This window comes from Hoplias malabaricus, chromosome 2, assembly GCF_029633855.1.
Source record: "Hoplias malabaricus isolate fHopMal1 chromosome 2, fHopMal1.hap1, whole genome shotgun sequence".
Classification (NCBI taxonomy): domain Eukaryota; kingdom Metazoa; phylum Chordata; class Actinopteri; order Characiformes; family Erythrinidae; genus Hoplias; species Hoplias malabaricus.
The window spans coordinates 77,112,663-77,131,994 of NC_089801.1; the positions used below are offsets into that span (position 1 = coordinate 77,112,663).

The following is a 19,332-nucleotide window of genomic DNA, read 5'->3' on the forward strand; positions in this document are numbered from 1 at the left end:
TGATCACCACACATCATCACACTGAACATCACACTGATCACCACACATCATCACACTGATCATCACACTGAACATCACACTGAACATCACACTAAACATCACACTGAACATCACACTGATCACCACACATCATCACACTGAACATAACACTGATCACCACATTGATCATCACACTGATCATCACACTGATCACCACACATCATCACACTGATCATCACACTGAACATCACACTAAACATCACACTGAAAATCACACTGATCACCACACATCATCACACTGATCATCACACTGAACATCACACTGATCATCACACTGAACATCACACTAAACATCACACTGATCATCACACTGAACCTCACACTGATCACCACATATCATCACACTGAACATCACACTGATCACCACACATCATCACACTGAACATCACACTAAACATCACACTGAACATCACACTGATCACCACACATCATCACACTGAACATAACACTGATCATCACACTGAACATCACACTCATCACCACACATCATCACACTGAACATAACACTGATCATCACACTGAACATCACACTGATCACCACACATCATCACACTGATCATCACACTGAACATCACACTGATCACCACACATCATCACACTGAACATCACACTGATCATCACACTGAACATCACACTGATCACGACACATCATCACAATGATCATCACACTGAACATCACACTGACCACCACACCGATCACCACACATCATCACACTGAACATCACACTGATCACCACACATCATCACACTGAACATCACACTGATCATCACACTGATCATCACACTGAACATCACACTGATCACCACACCGATCATCACATTGAACTTCACACTTAACATCACACTGATCACCACACATCATCACACTGAACACCACACTGATCACCACACTGATCATCACACTGATCATCACACTGAACATCACACTGATCACGACACATCATCACAATGATCATCACACTGAACATCACACTGACCACCACACCGATCACCACACATCATCACACTGAACATCACACTGATCACCACACATCATCACACTGAACATCACACTGATCATCACACTGATCATCACACTGAACATCACACTGATCACCACACCGATCATCACATTGAACTTCACACTTAACATCACACTGATCACCACACATCATCACACTGAACATCACACTGATCATCACACTGAATGTTACACTGATCACCACACTGATCATCACACTGAACATCACACTGATCACCACACATCATCACACTGATCATCACACTGAACATCACACTGATCACCACACATCATCACAATGATCATCACACTGAACATCACACTGAACATCACACTGAACATCACACTGATCACCACACCGATCATCACATTGAACTTCACACTTAACATCACACTGATCACCACACATCATCACACTGAACATCACACTGATCATCACACTGAATGTCACACTGAACATCACACTGAACATCACACTGATCATCACACTGATACTCACACTGATCATCAAACTGAAGATCACACTGAACATCACACTGACCACCACACTGAACATCACACTGACCACCACACCGAACATCACACTGATCACCACACTGACCACCACACTGAACATCACACTGATGACCACACTGATCATCACACTGATCACTACACTGATCACTACACTGATCATCACACTGATCATAACACTGATACTCACACTGATCATCACACTGAAGATCACACTGAACATCACACTGACCACCACACTGAACATCACACTGATCACCACACTGGCCACCACACTGAACATCACACTGATGACCACACTGATCATCACACTGATCACCACACTGAACATCACACTGAACATCATACTGTTACTCACACTGATACTCACACTGATCATCACACCGAAGATCACACTGAACATCACACTGACCACCACACTGAAGATCACACTGATCACCACACTGATCATCACACTGATCATCACACTGAACATCACACTGAACATCACACTGATCATCACACTGATACTCACACTGATCATCACACTGAAGATCACACTGAACATCACACTGACCACCACACTGAACATCACACTGACCACCACACTGAACATCACACCGACCACCACACTGAACATCACACTGATCACCACACTGACCACCACACTGAACATCACACTGATGACCACACTGATCATCACACTGATCACTACACTGATCACTACACTGATCATCACACTGATCATAACACTGATACTCACACTGATCATCACACTGAAGATCACACTGAACATCACACTGACCACCACACTGAACATCACACTGATCACCACACTGGCCACCACACTGAACATCACACTGATGACCACACTGATCATCACACTGATCACCACACTGAACATCACACTGAATATCACACTGAACATCATACTGTTACTCACACTGATACTCACACTGATCATCACACCGAAGATCACACTGAACATCACACTGACCACCACACTGAAGATCACACTGATCACCACACTGATCATCACACTGATACTCACACTGAAGATCACACTGATCATCACACTGAAGATCACACTGAACATCACACTGACCACCACACTGAAGATCACACTGATCACCACACTGATCATCACACTGATACTCACACTGTTTATCACACTGAAGATCACACTGATCACCACACTGATACTCACACTGAAGATCACACTGATCATCACACTGAACATCACACTGACCACCACACTGATCACCACACTGATCACCACACTGATCATCACACTGATACTCACACTGATTATCACACTGAAGATCACACTGATCATAACACTGATCATCACACCAAACATCACACTGATCACCACTATACTCTTATTTACTTCCCTTTAATTTTTTTCCTCTCTCTCTCTCTCTCTAGCTACACTGATATCCTCTTTGTGACAATTCCATCTCCGAACATGCTGGAGTTTAACCTGATGAGTGAGAAGCTGATCCTTTTCTCTGCTAAAGCACCACAGATCAAACACATGGTGGACCTCTTCATCTCTCAGCTCAAGAAGGTCAGCTGTTTCTCTTTTTTATTATTCCCTCTTTTTTCCCCATCATCCAACAGGTTGATCACATAAGCTCTTTAATTCCAGTTCTGTTGCTTCCTAAACACTCGGATTGCTGACAAGTAGTGAAAGTAACTTAATTTGAACTGACACTCAAAAAAAAATTGGTGTCCAATTCTAGCGTTTCACATTTTCTTTCTATTGTGTACCAACATCTTCAGTAAGAGCAAGAACTAAAATCGAAAATAACTATATTCATCATTAAAAATAAAACACACATTTGGTGCAGTAAAAAGTGTTTTTTTCAGTCATTGTGATTTGGTGATGGGTCAGTAGGGGGTGCAGTGCACTCACTCTGCTTATGAGTACAGACTTGTGTACCTCAAAATTACACATTTTCATTGGCTCACTGCTTAAACATTTGCATGAATTAGTTCATGATTTATATAAATGATATGTGAATGACACTGGCATTTGATTTCGCACACTGAAGCTGATTCATCATCTGGAGATGAAGCTCTGCTTTTTCCACATTGTTAATTACACTAATATAAATAAATAAATACATAATTCAAAGAGGAGCAATAAACACCTACCATTTATAACTCTCTCTCTCTCTCTCTCTCTCTCTCTCTCTCTCTCTCTCTCTCTCTCTCTCTCTCTCTCTCTCTCTCTCTTCCAGGACTCTGAGTATGCCGTGGCTGAAAGAAACTACATCACAGAGGACCGAGCTCTACTCAGCTTCCATAAAGGAGACATAATTCGCTTACAGGCCATGGACAGATTAGAAGAAGGTCAGACACTTCTGTCTTTCACACTCCTTCATTCAATCCCACACTCACTCTTATAACATTTTATCACATACTTTTCTGTACACTTGAGAGTTTAGAGTGTAAGTGTGTGTCTTTCAGGTCAGCTGTATGGATGTGTGGTAAAGAAGAAGGTCATCTATCTGGAGGAGGGCAAGAGAGACACAGCAGACTTTGGTAGGCTGAGGAATTTTTACATCAACAGAGAAGATTTTAATACAAAGTTACTGAAAATTTGCTGAAATTAACGTCTTTGGGGAAAAAAAATTAAATATATAAAATGTAGCCTGTGCAAAAGTTAAAACACGATTTCAAGAATTGAGTTGTAATATTTGGGAAAACAGTTGGAAATTTGGGTAATATGAGAATAAAGCCATAATATTTCAAGAATAAAGTTATAATCTTTAGAGAATCACAGTCATCATCACAGTCACAGTCATCACAGACATCACAGTCTCAAATTCTGATATTACAAGAAAAATAGTGTAATATTTAAAGACTAGTCACTATGGACAACCAGACCAAATGCCAGTACTGAGTACCACCATCTGCACCTTGACAATAACACAGTCATTCCATATACACTGAGGTTTCCTCGTCTGTGTTTATATAGTGATTTAATGAAGAGAAACCTGCTTCTTGGAAAAAAGCACATATACTGATGTATGGATTCTAAATCTTAATATCACAAAAATTACTGAGGTTTACTCACAACAACAAACATCCTTAAATGTGTTTACATTTGATAGAATTACCATAATATGAAAATTTTTCCAGTTATTAAAAAAATGTATCTGTATTCTAATAATTTCAGAATTTCTGACATTGTTTCTTGATATATCATGACTTTATTCAAAAACTTGAGACTGTACTTTGTAGAGGACATATCAACGTCTCAACAAGAAAATGAAGGTAGTGTAATTTTTCAAGAAGGTGTCCAGATTTTCCAGATTATATTTTATATATTCTAAAGTAAATATGCCTTCACTAGTGTTTCTGTAATGTAAAAGTCTATAGCTGTATACTGTATCTCAATCTCTGTTGAGCTGACTATATTAGGGTTAATGAAAAGCATCGAACAGCATGTTATTTCCGTATTTTCAGTGGTCTATTTTTTATAGAACAAGACTCTCTGTAGATTAGCTACAACTTGCCTTCGACAGCTCATGCTATTGTTTCAAGTAGCAAACTAACTGTCCTCTTGTTGAATGTTATTGTTGCCTACATACACAGCTGCCTATGTAGGCAGTAGAACACAAGTCGACTCACTAGATATCGAAACACAGCCGATATGTTCATAGCTAAAAATCATGCTGTAGGACTAAAAAGCTTGTTTTACCCTCTGTACAAAGGCTGGAGGTTTGGAGCAGTGATGGGCCGCAGTGGAGCCTTTCCTGCAGATTGCGTGGTTCCTGTTGCAGCTCCAGATTTCCTCAGTTTACCCTTGGAGAGAAAGAGTGAACCGAGAAACAGACAGAGTCGAGTGGTGGCGTCCGGAGCCGTGGCACTGGCTGTGGCATCCAGTGCTGCGGCACATGAACTGGACCCAACACTAGAGGTCTGAGATTTTAACAGCCTTCCATAACTTAAAATCTACTACTTCTCTGCACTGTAAATCACAAAATAACTCTGAGATACTAAGCTATTATTTTGAGATACTGTGTCAAAATTGTTTAATATTTTCTAGCAGTGTGTGTGTGTGTAGCAGAAATGGTCTTCCATTTCTTCCAGAACTGCAACATTTATATTTTGAATGAGATTTTGGAGCCTCTGTGTCTATTAAACCCCAAACGTGCTGTTTAGTACTGACGTGTTGTGTCAGATGATCAATTGAAATACATTTGTACTAACATCACATCAACTTTCACTAGCTGGATGAATTTGGTGACTTTGGAAATCCTGACGTGGAGGGAAGTGTCTTTTTGGACAGTCAGTACAACATGGTGGAGTTCGCCAAGAAATACTTCAGACAATCAAACGGGAGCAAGAGGTTTGAACCAGCACAGATAAACTGATCATATTTTAATATATAATCTTTACCTCTGCAGTGATGTAGTTTATATTTTTCATGTTGGCAGTGATTCCTTCAGAAACAAATCTAAGAAAGGCAAAGATCCTGCGGAAATGATCATATTCTGCAAGGTAAAATTTACATCTTAAATAATTTGGATTCTAGTTGTTATAATATAATTATGAAATAAAATTAAGTTTACACTGAGCTCCTAAGGGGGCATGGCAGTCTTTATATAATTCATTAATTATTTTATGGCCACTCCTTAGTAAAAACAACGAGCATATCACCTTAGGGACTCTGTAAGATTATACTTACTATATATATATATATGAAAGATTGTATTAACTGGTAGAATTACATAGAAGTGCATATTTTCTAGAGTCTAGTTTTTAATAAATATGTATATATTGTATTAATATTGGTGTCTATAAAATGCTATAAATGCTGATCATGTTTTTCTGCAGACCCCAATCCAGGAGTCCCTGATTGAGTTTAATGACCCCAACATGAACAGAGTAGCTTCTGAAATTTTTCTAGGTGAGCCTGGGACATTTTTACTAGCTTTCCTTTATTATAAACATATACTGTATGTAATGTTTGTTGTCTGTTACATTCTGCTGTGTTTGGTTTTGTGTGTTCAGCCATTATGAAATTCATGGGAGACCATCCTCTCCGAGGCCAGTCAGAACATTTTGTGGTCTGCACCTTCCTGAAGGTAGGGATGGAGGGGTGGATGGATGGATGGATGGATGGATAGATGGATGGATGGATACTGTATGATTTTGAACGTTGCTCTTTTCACAGCTGATTGGAGAGTATGGGCTGATGAAGGATGAAGCCTACTGTCAAGTTCTGAAACAGATCACAGCCAATACCAGCTCTAAACCGTAAGATACAGCACCACACACACACACACACACACACCAAACAACTTGCTTGTTTCCATTACACCAGAGTGTACAAAATATGTAAAGCAGTGTATCAGGGCAGTAAGCTTTTATTAGTTTAAAACACACTTGCATGAGAGTGGAAACAGGATTCAAGAAAAGTACATCTTACATTATAAACCAGTGGCTTTCTAAGAAAATGCAACCACATTAAAACATGAATGAAAAAGTGAAGAACAGCAGTTTGAAGTTATTTGTGGTTGGATTACAACAGGAAAACATGCAATGCCTTTACGTCAAAGTGAATTTCAGGTAGGGCTGGACGATATGGCCAACATTTATATCACAATATATTTCTTAATTTTGGACGATAAAATATAATGTCAGTGTAAACGTCACTGAAAACCTGCCAAGAACAAACAAGTCGCATGACATCGTCATCAAACATAAACCACTTGGCTTTTTCAATGTTTATATTTTAAAACTAATGTTAAAATTGAGTGTTAATAAATGTGACTGATAAATGTGCACTGTAATGTAACATTCAGTGACAGATGCTGTAAAAAATGTATACTGAAATACTGGAAATGTGTTAAAAAAATCATATAATTGTTATTGAAACATTTTATATTGCGATATATATTGATAATGAATTATTGTCTAGTACTAATATCAGACAATATTTATTTTGGATTTTCCTTGTCAGGTGTTTACTGCATTTTACTTTCTCTATGTGGTAGCTTTTAAATGTATATTCTATCTATTTAATAGTATCACATTGCTATGTTTGCCAGACTAATAATAATAACATAAATATGCATTTATTCTTGTGAAAGTTAATAATTGGTTGAAGTATAATTGGTGGATTTTAAATGAGCCCTTGATTTCAGGACAGTGCTGAAAAAGTGCATTATACTCTGCAACTTTAGGGGGAGCCCAGGGACAAAAGTACCAAATCTTACCTAAAGTTCTTTTATTTGGAAACGTCAAAGATTGTGAAGATATGCAGTTCTCTCTGGTTTGTTTACGTTCAGAAACTTTGCGTTTTTTAATGTGGAAATGTATGTTTGTACGTTTTTATTCAATGGTTGAATTACCACAGAAACTCGTTTGTAACTCGACCTGTTCAGTTTTGTAGCACCTTTGGTACACAATGTTTACTTTCATGTAGTTAGCCATCTCCTGAATTTGCAGACATTTCCACCTTATGTAACTTGAAACAGCAAAAATAAGTCAATGTCACCCACTTATAGAGCAATATCTTCATCTTTGTTCATGGTTTCCAACTTGTGGAGGTCTCTTCATTGTCTAAAAACTCCAGATGCCTTTTCTTTCTTGTGAGCAGAGAAAGAAAGGCTAGCATGCCAGATCGAGGTGTTTGTATTTTTAGCCGTAACTGCGAAAACACATCAGGTTTGAGCACACAAACAGACTAGAGAGCAGCAAATGGTGAGGAAACATCCTTAGAATGTTTTATTAAAATGTTGAATGCCACCTTTAATTGTACAATAGACTTGTAGCTCCAGGGCAAGACAAAGAAACAAACTTGAGATTTGGAACATGTGTTGACTATGATTTGTGGAAAGGGTGGAAGTATGTGTATTTAATTCATATTCCCTAATGCTGATAATATCAAAGCCTAAGGATGACAGATTGATAGGAACAAGCAGAATATTAAACATAGGGTTGCTCATAAGTGACTATGAGTGTCTCTCTGTGACAGTGACAGTGTACAGAAGGGATGGCGTCTGCTCTACATTCTCACAGCGTACTGCCGCTGCTCTGAGGTGCTCAAACCTTTCATCGTCAAGTTCTTACAGGATGCCTGCAAGAGCCCGGGAGCTCTGTTTCAGGGTAAAAACACATACACAGACACACACACACACAAATACACGCTCACTAATACACACACATATGTAAAAAATTATATATTAGTCATGTCCATGACTAAGGGGTGTAATTTTTACTCAGTTTTACTCATTAATGTTTTGTTTTATTCTACTGTGAGGGAAGCTGTATAAAAATTGTAATGATGGTAATAATGACTAAAAAAGCGGTCTAACGTTGACAATAAAATTAATATTTTAGCCATATCAAGACAAATCTTAAGGTAGAAAATATATTATTAACGATATTTATCTAAATAGATATCTGTAGTATTGAGTTGTCATTGATTAACATTTGTTATATACTGTAAATAATTCAACATTTATCATCTTGTTTATAACACTTCAGTCTACACTGAATGTAATATTGTGGCATATAAAATGAAACGTTGAAAGTGGTTCTAAACTTTTGAACAGTAGAGTACAGCATGATGACTAGTTGTTGCGTGACTGTCAGGCATTGCTAAAGCATGTGAGCAGAACCTGAGGAAGACCTTCCAGTTCGGTGGGAGGAGTGTGTTTCCCAACAACATGGAGCTCAAAGCCATCATGGTCAGAACACACACACATTCAATAAACTCAGTCTAATTAACACAGCTGCTTGTAATATGTTTACTACTGTGTGTGTGTGTGTCCTCAGGCGGGGCGAAGCTCAAAGAGGCAGCTCTTCCTGTTCCCTGGAGGAATCGAAAGGCATTTGAAGATCAAAACTTGTTCTGTAAATCTTCTCATATCTCATTGATGTTCGTTTAACTGTGAAGCGTCACTGTTAGAAGACAGACTGGGTTATACTCAACTGAACAGATGACATAAACAATGAGCTTACAGCTAGTGCAGAATTAGAGCTTAGTGAAATGTTACGAGGTCCTCCCACTGATTCTCGGTCAGAAAACTGCCCAAATGCGTTGGTGCATTACCCATCCATGTTCCACTTACAGTTGTCAAAGGTGGGAATGAATAAATTATGTATAAAAATGAATCAATCTCTTATAATGACAATTTAAGTAGTTCTTTTTGTTATTTTATTCAGAAAGAGGTTGACAATCACAGTAAGTGATATTTAAGTCACAGTACCTACCTAGGAACAATACACAGCCAACTACTTATTCACCCTTTCACCTCCTATAACCACTTCATCCAGGTCAGGGTCGCCGTTGTGTTCTGGAATGTATCCGAAGTCATTGACCATCTTAAACAGGGCACCAGACACACACACAAACACATATGTGTGGAAAGTGTCACACAGACGGTCCACCTATCAGCATGCTTTATGGGCTGTGGGAGGTTACCCACACAGACACAGGGAGAACACACCTCACAGGGGTGAAAAATGAACCCAGGACCCAGGAGGAGTGTGGCATTGTCGCTACCCGTAGTTCCAACATCCCACTTCATGGACAACTGGGCAGAATTAAAATTACCACATGAAACATTTAGGGATAAAACTGTAAACTGTCAGAATGAATTTTATTTTCCGCTGAGTCTCTGTGTCTGTGTTCATTATGATCTCCGTGTGTTTGTAGGTGGCTCTAGATGTCATAGAGGAGCTGTGTTATGAGATGGCTTTACAAAGGCTGGAGGCCATGGATGAGTACACCATTTTTATCGTTACAAACAGAGGTACGCATCACGCACATTACCACTCAAACATTACATTTAACTAAGTAAAAAATAATAAGACTATTATGCTTCATTTTTGGCACCAGTTATTTTTCTGAATTTCCAAAAAATAGTTAATTGCCAAATTTGAATGATTATTACTTTCTAAATACTTGGAATAAATTAAAATTGTTGGGTTTTTATGTAAAAGGACACTTTAAAGTAGATAAATGTGTGTTTTTTTATTCTAATATAACTTACATATACTTCCAATTAACTCCTAAAAGCCAAAAAAATGTAGACGCTCACAATTTTTTTTTTACCATAAATGACTCTAGAGACATCAGCAGTGATCCACATGTTGATTTATTTATAGAACTTTACCAGAAAAGGTTGTGTGTGTTCCCAATATATTTATTTTGATATTTATTCAAGTCTAAATAGAGGATCACGTGGTATTTCATAGTATTTTATTTTTTGGGGGGGGAATCGAAATTTGTTTTTCATACATTTTTTTGTTTAATGAATTACTTCAAATACACATTGGATGGTTTATGTTTGGGCTGTGAAAAGCCATTTTGGGCATTATTAGGTTCTAACAAGCAAAAATGGACTTATTAGGAATGTATATATTAGTCCTTTTTGAAGGATTGTGGTAATAAACATCCAAAGTGTCAAAAATGGTGTCAAACAGTGCTCAATCACCTTGAATAAGGCGTTAGATTAATGGTTAGAGTGCCCTCTTAAATGGTATTGCATGATAAATGTGCATTTTCTATTATAAAACATAAAATAAAAACTTAATACAGTATTTTTTTTTAAATAATGGGCCCATGTAGGAAACAATATAATATTTTTTAGAGCAAATCCAGCAGCCTATTTGCTTGATGTGTATTTTTGGTCCATAATTGCAGATGAATTTGATGTGGGCCTGGGAAAGACATATGTAAAATGTAGGATACGCACATGTTTAAATACATTTTATTTTATATATAACAACAGCTCCTGGTGCTTTGTCTCATCCACTGCAGGTCAGAATGTACGGCCATTAAATAAGAGAGAGTACATCCTGGACATTGCGACCGAGGCAGAGCAGATTGACAGCAACTACAGCTTCTGGTTCAGACGGGTCATCTGGGCTCAACCGCTCAAGTTTGACAATGAACTCAGTGTTACAATACACTACAATCAAGTAAGGAGGCTTGGACACAATGTGATTAAATGGCGTAATGCCTTTACAATGTGATGCAGGCTTTTATTCATCAGTTCTTTCTTAAAACCAAGATTTGGACAACAGAGGACAACTATCACACTGTGTATCAACAGATAAGTAATATGAGGTGCTGATTATGCAGGTTCTACAACAGCAGTATTTGTGTGTGTGTGTATGTGTGTGTTTGCAGGTTCTTCCAGACTATATAAAGGGGTTGCTCAATGTGCTGCCCACAGGGAAAATCAGCGAGCAGCAGTTTAATCAGATTGCCAAACTTGCAGCATTGCAGCACAGAACCAAGGACAACCTTTATGCACCAACTATGTACGTTCATAACACCTTTACACCCAAACTAGTTACTCTGGAGCCTGTCCATAGAGAAGGCAATAGTTTCAGCTCTTGTTCTCAAACTCGAGCTAGTATTAAAAGGACATTCAAGACCGAAACTAGTGTTTAAAGGAACAGTATGTCATATTTTTACCTTACAATTTCACCTTCAAAATGATCATTTTGATCCACTCACCTGTAACAGGGAGAGCAGAGCCTCCGTCTTTGCTACTCTAGGTTCAGCACTGCAGAAACTGCATTATGTAAGTTTTGTAAGATGGTAGGAACCAAGCTAAAAAGACTATGTAGTTCTTAAATACTTTCATCACAAAATGGAGGCTAATGGCGCACTGTGTTACATTTTTAGAGGAATAAATATCTGAGGTAAGTATCGGCTGTTAAAACTGTAGTAGTAACATCAGCTAATTAATCTGTATCCACCCAGAAATATATAATTTTTTAATGTTTCCTTACGTTTTTTTCATCCTGGGTTCCTACCGCCTCCTCCAAATTTACATAGGGTAGTTTCTGCCGTGCTGAGCCCACAGTAGCACCGATGGAGACTCTTTGTTCCTTTTACAGCTTTGTGATATGTCACAGTGATTTTGAAGCTGTAATTTTAAAGTAAAAACACTACATAGTGTTACTTTAATGTACATCACCAGTAAAACTGTCCTTGTCTTTTCTGTCTAGAAAGTTCTGCAGCACCACTGTTGTATGTTAATAAACATGTTGGATTTACAACTGTGTGCATAGGATTTTTAACACTGAATCTTTGACATAGACATAATACATTTTCAGAAGTAGTTTATTTTTAGTGTTTGTGGGATATGATTTGTGACCACATTTCAACATTTATACCAATACACTGCTTAGATAAAGTCAAATTTAATTTCTCTCTCTCTCTCTCTCTCTCTCTCTCTCTCTCTCTCTCTCTCTCTCTCTCATTCTAGTCATGAGATTGTGGAATATGTTCCAGCTCAGTTTTTTACCAGACAAGGACCTCAGCAGTGGATGCACCTGGTCACACAACACACACACGCAGTACAGAGTCTTAATCCTCACCAGGCCAGAGCACAGTTCCTGGGTATTCTCTCCCACACACACACACACACACACACACACACGCACGCACACACAAGTATTTAAAAACTTAAAGAAGTAATTGTGTTAAATAATGCAGTTTCTCCACTGAGACCAGGTCCAAAAAAAGCCAGTTTTAGGGTAAATCCCATTCCATTTCTCTTGCCCCTACCACTCAGCCCTACTCTCCATTCCTAGGGGTATTGTGTCGTGATTCTTGTTGGAAAACAGGGGTAGGGCCAAGGGTTAATGCTATTATACCCCTGAATTACTTCAAATGCCACTTTACTTCATAACATAAGAATAACCCCCAGTATTCAACTTCATATCAGAGAGTGTTGGAGTGGATGATAATATATGATTGTAAACAGCTTTAGAAGTACGGCCAAAATCATGGTGACACCTAAAGCCTAGGTAAAGCATGTCAGAAAAGAGAATAAATACAATATGCAACTGTTTTAAAATATTTGTTTCATTTGTTTATTTGTTGTTACATTTTGCAGTGTATTAATGTAGTAAAGGAGACAAAGCTCATCCAGGTTGTTACATGTACCACACTGTTCATAACCATCTGGGTGCCTTTATCTTGTTTTACAGGCTTGGTGTGTGCATTCCCCATGTTCGGATCTTCCTTCTTCTACATCCAAAGCAGTAGCAACAGCGCAATCCCCACTCCCTGCATCCTGGCGGTCAATCAGAACGGCCTGCACTTTCTGGATAAAGATACTCATGCACGTGCTTCTTATTCCCGTAGCATTTTACAAGATACATTTACAGATGGTTTGCAAACCAGTCTTCAGGGACCCCCCGAACAGTCCACATTCTACCTCTATAATGTGCATAACGTGCAATTTTTTTGTCATTGTACGACATACAACAAAATGTGTCTTCCGGATTTTAACACATCTGTGGCAGTGAACACACAGCACATTTGTTCAAGGGCATTTCAGCCATGGATGGTCCTGCTGGTCCTGGGGATCGAACCAGCAACCGCCTGGTACCAAGTCTGGTCTCTAACCATTAGGCAAAGTCTGCCCTGAATGTGAGAATGTGGACTTTCTAGAGGGAACCTTAAGGACACAATATAGATGACTGTGGAATTTCACTGATTAGGTCCACAGAGGGGTAAAATAACTTGTCCATTGTTCTGGAGAGTAAGCAACCAGAATACCAAATGTACACACAGTGACCAAAATACACAGGGTGGGCCATTTATATGGATACACCTTAATAGAATGGGAATGGTTGGTGATATTAACTTCCTGTTTGTGGCACAAATAAAAAAAAACAATGGTGTGATTGGTTTTAACGTAACTTTATTCTTTCATGAGTTATTTACAATAACTCTCCCATTCTTCACACACTGATAGCAAAACTGCAGGAGAAATGCTAGCACAGGCTTTCAGTATCCATAGTTTCAGGTGGTTGCATTGACAATCCAACACAATGAGCAGCACTTTGAACACATTTTATAAGTGGTCAGAAACTTGTGAATAACTCATGAAAGAATAAAGTTACGTTAGAAACAAGCACAACATTGTTTTTCTTGTGAAATCCCCAATAAGTTTGATGTGTCACATGACCCTCTTGAAGGACTGGCGTCCCCTCCAGGGTGTATTCCCGCCTTGCGCCCGATGATTCCAGGTAGGCTCTGGACCCCCCGCGACCCTAAATTGGATAAGCGGTTACAGATAATGGATGGATGGATGACCCTCTTCCCATTGAAAAAACAAAAGTTAGATCCAAAATGGCTGACTTCAAAATGGCCGCCATGGTCACCACCCATCTTGAAAATTTTCCCCCCTCCCATATACTAATGTGCCTGAAACAGGAAGTTAATATCACCAACCATTCCCATTTTTTAAAGTGTATTCATATAAATGGCCCACCCTGTATATATCATCTTTGTGTAAATATGTGTAATGTTGATATTAAGTGGTATTAGAGGGAAAGCATAATTTTATTGGGTAAAACTTACAGTACAACTGAAAGGAGGCTGTAGTCCACTTTGGGCCATGTCTAGCCTGGATACAAGATGAGATATGGTTTGGAATAGAGGCATGCAGGTTTGCCCATAGATGTTGCAGCTGGGCCTGTAGATCCTGCACACTCTTAAGTTGCAGAAGCTGCCATCCCAGCTGGTCCCATAAATGACTGAAATGTTGCAATCTGACTGAGACCTTCCTGGGAAACCCTTGCTGTGTGAGAGAGAGCATTATCCTGCAGAAAAATGATACTCGGAAGTTAAAGAAACATTTAATCTGACACTATTCCTTCCTTTACCTTCCACTTTACAGGACGTCTTGGTGAAGTTTCCTCTGAAGCTAGTCCAGTCCACACAAACTCAGCGGCCCAGCGCCGGAGCCAGTTTTCCTTATGTGGATATTTTACTAGGAGACATGACTAACCCCCGAATCACACAGTTACAACTGGAACAGGTGACAATCGCTTACACATTAACTCATATATATCATTAATGTAGTATTAGTGTTATGACTGTGTGTGTCTGTGTGTATGTGTGTGTGTGTGTGTGTGTGTGTTTGTAGGGTTTGGAGCTTTGTCGGGTCATTGCCATGCACATTGAAAACCTGCTGTCACTTCGACAAAAGAGGCTCACTCTTCCTCCAAGTGAAATCACCCTCCTCTAACACACTATATATATGTTACCTAATGACATGAGTCAGAGAGTCAGAGACTATATTAAATTTAATATCCTGTCAACACAGCAATTTAGTACAATTACGTACAGTACTTAAGTTATTTAAGGGGATGTATTGTGAAACAAATCACTTATTCAATGCATGTGCACATAATATCTGAAGATATTGGAGATGCGATCTGGAGTCTACCCATACACTCACTGGGAAACAAGAACACCCAGTTTTGTGGTCTGTCTACTTTAGAAAACATGGGATAAAGAAAGCACAACAAGTGCAGACAAATAAGAGCATTGAGTAAAAACTGAGAAAGGAGAAGAAAGAAAACAGAGTAAAAACGGCTAAACTGGAAAACAGCTCCTGGGCACTCGCAGTGAACCGAGCTGTGGCTCATTTTCATTTAAAATGAAACCGGCCGTTATGAACAGGGCTGTTTAGATGGGGAAAAACGCTATGGGGTTTGACCTTGTGGTATGTTGACCCAAGCATGTCACCAACATACTGTTAAGACTTCTAACAACGCTACACGACCTGGTCTCCATCTTTGAATAACAGAAGAAAACAGGTCCAACCAATCTTAATGAAAAAGGTTCCTCTGAAAAGGGAACTAGCAAATGAACAGAAAGCTGCAGGTTCTTTCAGAACATTTATGACGTAAAAAAAAAAGGATTAGATTTTAGCTTTCTGGCTCATCTGGCTGATCCTTAATGAGATGGAATACACTGATCAGCCATAACATTAAAAAAACATCCTAGTTTCTCCACTCACTGTTCATTCTCTTAGCTCCACTGTCCACTTGAGCGCTTGGTAGATCTACAATTACAGACTGTAGCCCACCTGTTGCTCTGCATACTTTTAGCCCTCTTTCATCCTTTTCCTCAGTGGTCAGGACCACTACAGAGTTCTCTGGGCTGCAGTGACACTGATATAGTGGTGGTGTGTTAGTCTTTGTGGCACTGGAATGAGTGGATCAGACACAGCAGTGCCGCTGCAGGTTTTAAATGCTGCGAGTGCAGAAACAGTGAGTGCAGAAACAAGGAAGTCAGTGTATTGTTATGGTTGATTGGTGTATATTTCACTTGTACACTAGGACAATGTTTTGTTTGCTTTTATCAAAACCAGTGGGAAAATGTATTTAAAGTTATGCACCACTTCATTTACATGTGGGTATCGGTGCCTACAGAGTACATATTTACACTGTGCTGCACTGTGAATTTATCTCAACACTCACTACCTCTTCCTTCCTCTTCCTCTTCCACTTTGTAGTAAAGTACAATTTAAAATAATTATAATAGTTAACGTCTGGAGTTGGATTGTGAAAATGACGTTTTTATACGAGTATGATGTGACCAAAGGTGACGTGTAAGATTGAATATTTTTGTATAATTGCTGTTTATACAATAATTATTTTGTGTTTTTACATAATATTTGATACAAAGTAAAGCCATGCTTGCTGAAAAGGCAACCATGTGTATTCTTAGGAATATGTTTACACATACACACACACACACACACACACACAAAGAGTAAAGCTAGGGAAAATAGAACCACTCAGGAGAGCACAAAAATGAATGTAATGACTATGTGTTGCTTTTCCCTCTGTACACTAGCACACAGTGAACCGCTGTGTATTTTTGTATGAGTCTAATGTAAATGCTGTTTGTTACAGAAGACATGTTAAATAAATATGAATATTTTTTGAATACATGCATTCTGAAATGATTTGTTTTATTGAGCCACATTCACCATGAAGTGCTAAGAAATGAATCCAGTACAGTGTGTTGTAAAGTTTGGAGTGTAACGGCACATGAAATCTGCTGCAGATCAATGCAGGGGAGATGAATACTACACTATTCTCCACTCTTCACCATTCTCTCAGCTCCACTGACTGTACGTTTGCACTGTAGTCAATCCGCTGCTATTCATACTTATTCATTCATAATGACAGCTCCCAGCTGTCTCTCATTCCTGGAGTGCAGGGCATGCAGTGATGTTAAGTGAACGGTGTCGGCTCATCTAGATTTAACCACACCCAGATCCCACTGCAGACAAGGCAAAGAAAAGAAAAGCTCTCAATAGACTGAAGGAGCGTGTCAGATCATAAAGACAATTGCTACATGCAGAGAAAATGCTGTCAGATGTTGCTTCAAAAGCCCTGGATTGTTTTACACAAAGAGTAGACAAAAAGATATAACGCGAGGATTCACTGTGTATGTTACATATATATGTTTTCTGTCCTTTTCTGGGTCACACTTATGAACATTTACAACGCATAGTCTTCATTATATTATTGACAAGCCATCACACTCACAATTACAACACACTGTATGCGTATGAGTTTGGGTCCTGCCGCGGGTGTCTGTGAAGAGTTTGTTGTGTTCTCCCTGTGTCCATGTGGGTTTCCTCCGGGTGACTGTCTGTGAGGAGTGTGGTGTTCTCCCTGTGTCTGTGTGGGTTTCCTCCGGGTGCTGCAGTTTCCTCCCACGGTTCAAAAACACATGCTGGTAGGTAGATTAGCTACTGAAAAGTGTAAGTAGGTGTATGTGTGAATGTGTGGTGCCCTGTGTTGGACTGGCGCCCCCTCAAGGGAAGTGTTTGTGCCTTGTGCCCAGTGATTCCGGGTAGGCCCCAGACCCACCACAACTCTGAACTGGATAAGACAATGAATGAATTAATTACTATTTTAAAATGAATATAAAAATGCATGGCACATAGGCACAGCAGGTAGTGGTGCAGTCACACAGCTCCAGGGACCTGCAGGTTGTGGGTTTGAGTCCCGCTCCAAGTGACTGTCTGTGAGGAGTGTGGTGTATTCTTTCTGTGTCTGCGTGGGTTTCCTCCGGGTGACTGTCTGTGAGGAGTGTGGTGTGTTCTCCCTGTGTCTGCGTGGGTTTCCTCCCACAGTCCAAAAACACATGTCGGTAGGTGGATTGGCAACTCAAAAGTGTCCGTAGGTGTGAGTGTGTGTTGCCCTGCTAAGGACTGGTGCCCCCTTCAGAATGTTGCACCCAGTGATTCTGGGTAGGCTCTGGACTGGATAAGAGTTACAGTAAATGAATGAATGAAAAAAATTATATTAAAATTTACCACTGTAACATTTTTGGAGGCCCTTCTGAAATTGGTTCTATTTCGTTTATGACAATACGATAAACTAAGTTTGTGGACACCAGTTCATCATTTCTTCTAAAATTAAAAGTATTTGTTTCCCCTTTATTGCAGTAACAGTAACAGTAACTGTTTCTACTCCTTTGAGAAGGTTTTCTTTTGTGGGATTTGCTTGTATTCACTTTTGGAAGCATCAGTGAGGACAAGTTCTAAATGTTGGATGATTTGTTTTGGATCACATACACCACTCCAGCTCATCACAGTGGTACTGAGTGAAGCTCCATCCCTCCAGAGAACACAGTTCTATTTCCCTTCTTCCATTTTGAAGTACAAGATGGTTAAACTGGTGCAGCATTGTGGTGTCCCACGTAGTGTGATCATCACACAGCTCCTGGGATTGTGGGTTCAATTCCCGCCTTGGGTCACTGTCTGTGAGAAATTTGATGTGTTCCCTGTGTCAGCGTCCAAACACACACGTTGGTAAGATGATTGGCTATTCAAAAGTGTGCACAGGTGCGAGTGACTGTGTAATGCCCTTCGATGGACTGGTGCCCTGTTCAGGGTGTGTTCCTTGTGCCCATTTATTCTGGGCGTGGTGAGAACTGTGTTGGCTCATCTAGATTAACTCCACCTAGATCCCACAGCAGACAAGGCAAA

The 19,332-nt window shown here is 39.4% G+C and overlaps 1 protein-coding gene across 1 annotated transcript in view; it reads left to right on the forward strand.

Moving 5' to 3' along the window:
- Positions 1 to 17,189, forward strand: part of myo15ab (myosin XVAb) — a 62,546-nt gene extending 45,357 nt beyond the window's left edge. The window contains exons 47-65 of the mRNA XM_066655866.1: positions 2,960 to 3,101; positions 3,778 to 3,889; positions 4,007 to 4,081; positions 5,257 to 5,462; positions 5,776 to 5,894; positions 5,983 to 6,046; positions 6,383 to 6,455; positions 6,560 to 6,633; positions 6,723 to 6,805; positions 8,529 to 8,659; positions 9,149 to 9,243; positions 9,332 to 9,409; positions 10,215 to 10,311; positions 11,322 to 11,482; positions 11,694 to 11,827; positions 12,784 to 12,917; positions 13,511 to 13,644; positions 15,211 to 15,351; positions 15,460 to 17,189. Of these exons, the coding sequence (XP_066511963.1) occupies positions 2,960 to 3,101; positions 3,778 to 3,889; positions 4,007 to 4,081; positions 5,257 to 5,462; positions 5,776 to 5,894; positions 5,983 to 6,046; positions 6,383 to 6,455; positions 6,560 to 6,633; positions 6,723 to 6,805; positions 8,529 to 8,659; positions 9,149 to 9,243; positions 9,332 to 9,409; positions 10,215 to 10,311; positions 11,322 to 11,482; positions 11,694 to 11,827; positions 12,784 to 12,917; positions 13,511 to 13,644; positions 15,211 to 15,351; positions 15,460 to 15,561 (2,155 nt within the window). The 3' untranslated portion in view covers positions 15,562 to 17,189. The remainder of the gene's footprint in view (positions 1 to 2,959; positions 3,102 to 3,777; positions 3,890 to 4,006; positions 4,082 to 5,256; positions 5,463 to 5,775; positions 5,895 to 5,982; positions 6,047 to 6,382; positions 6,456 to 6,559; positions 6,634 to 6,722; positions 6,806 to 8,528; positions 8,660 to 9,148; positions 9,244 to 9,331; positions 9,410 to 10,214; positions 10,312 to 11,321; positions 11,483 to 11,693; positions 11,828 to 12,783; positions 12,918 to 13,510; positions 13,645 to 15,210; positions 15,352 to 15,459) is intronic.
- The last annotated feature ends 2,143 nt before the right edge of the window (positions 17,190 to 19,332 follow it).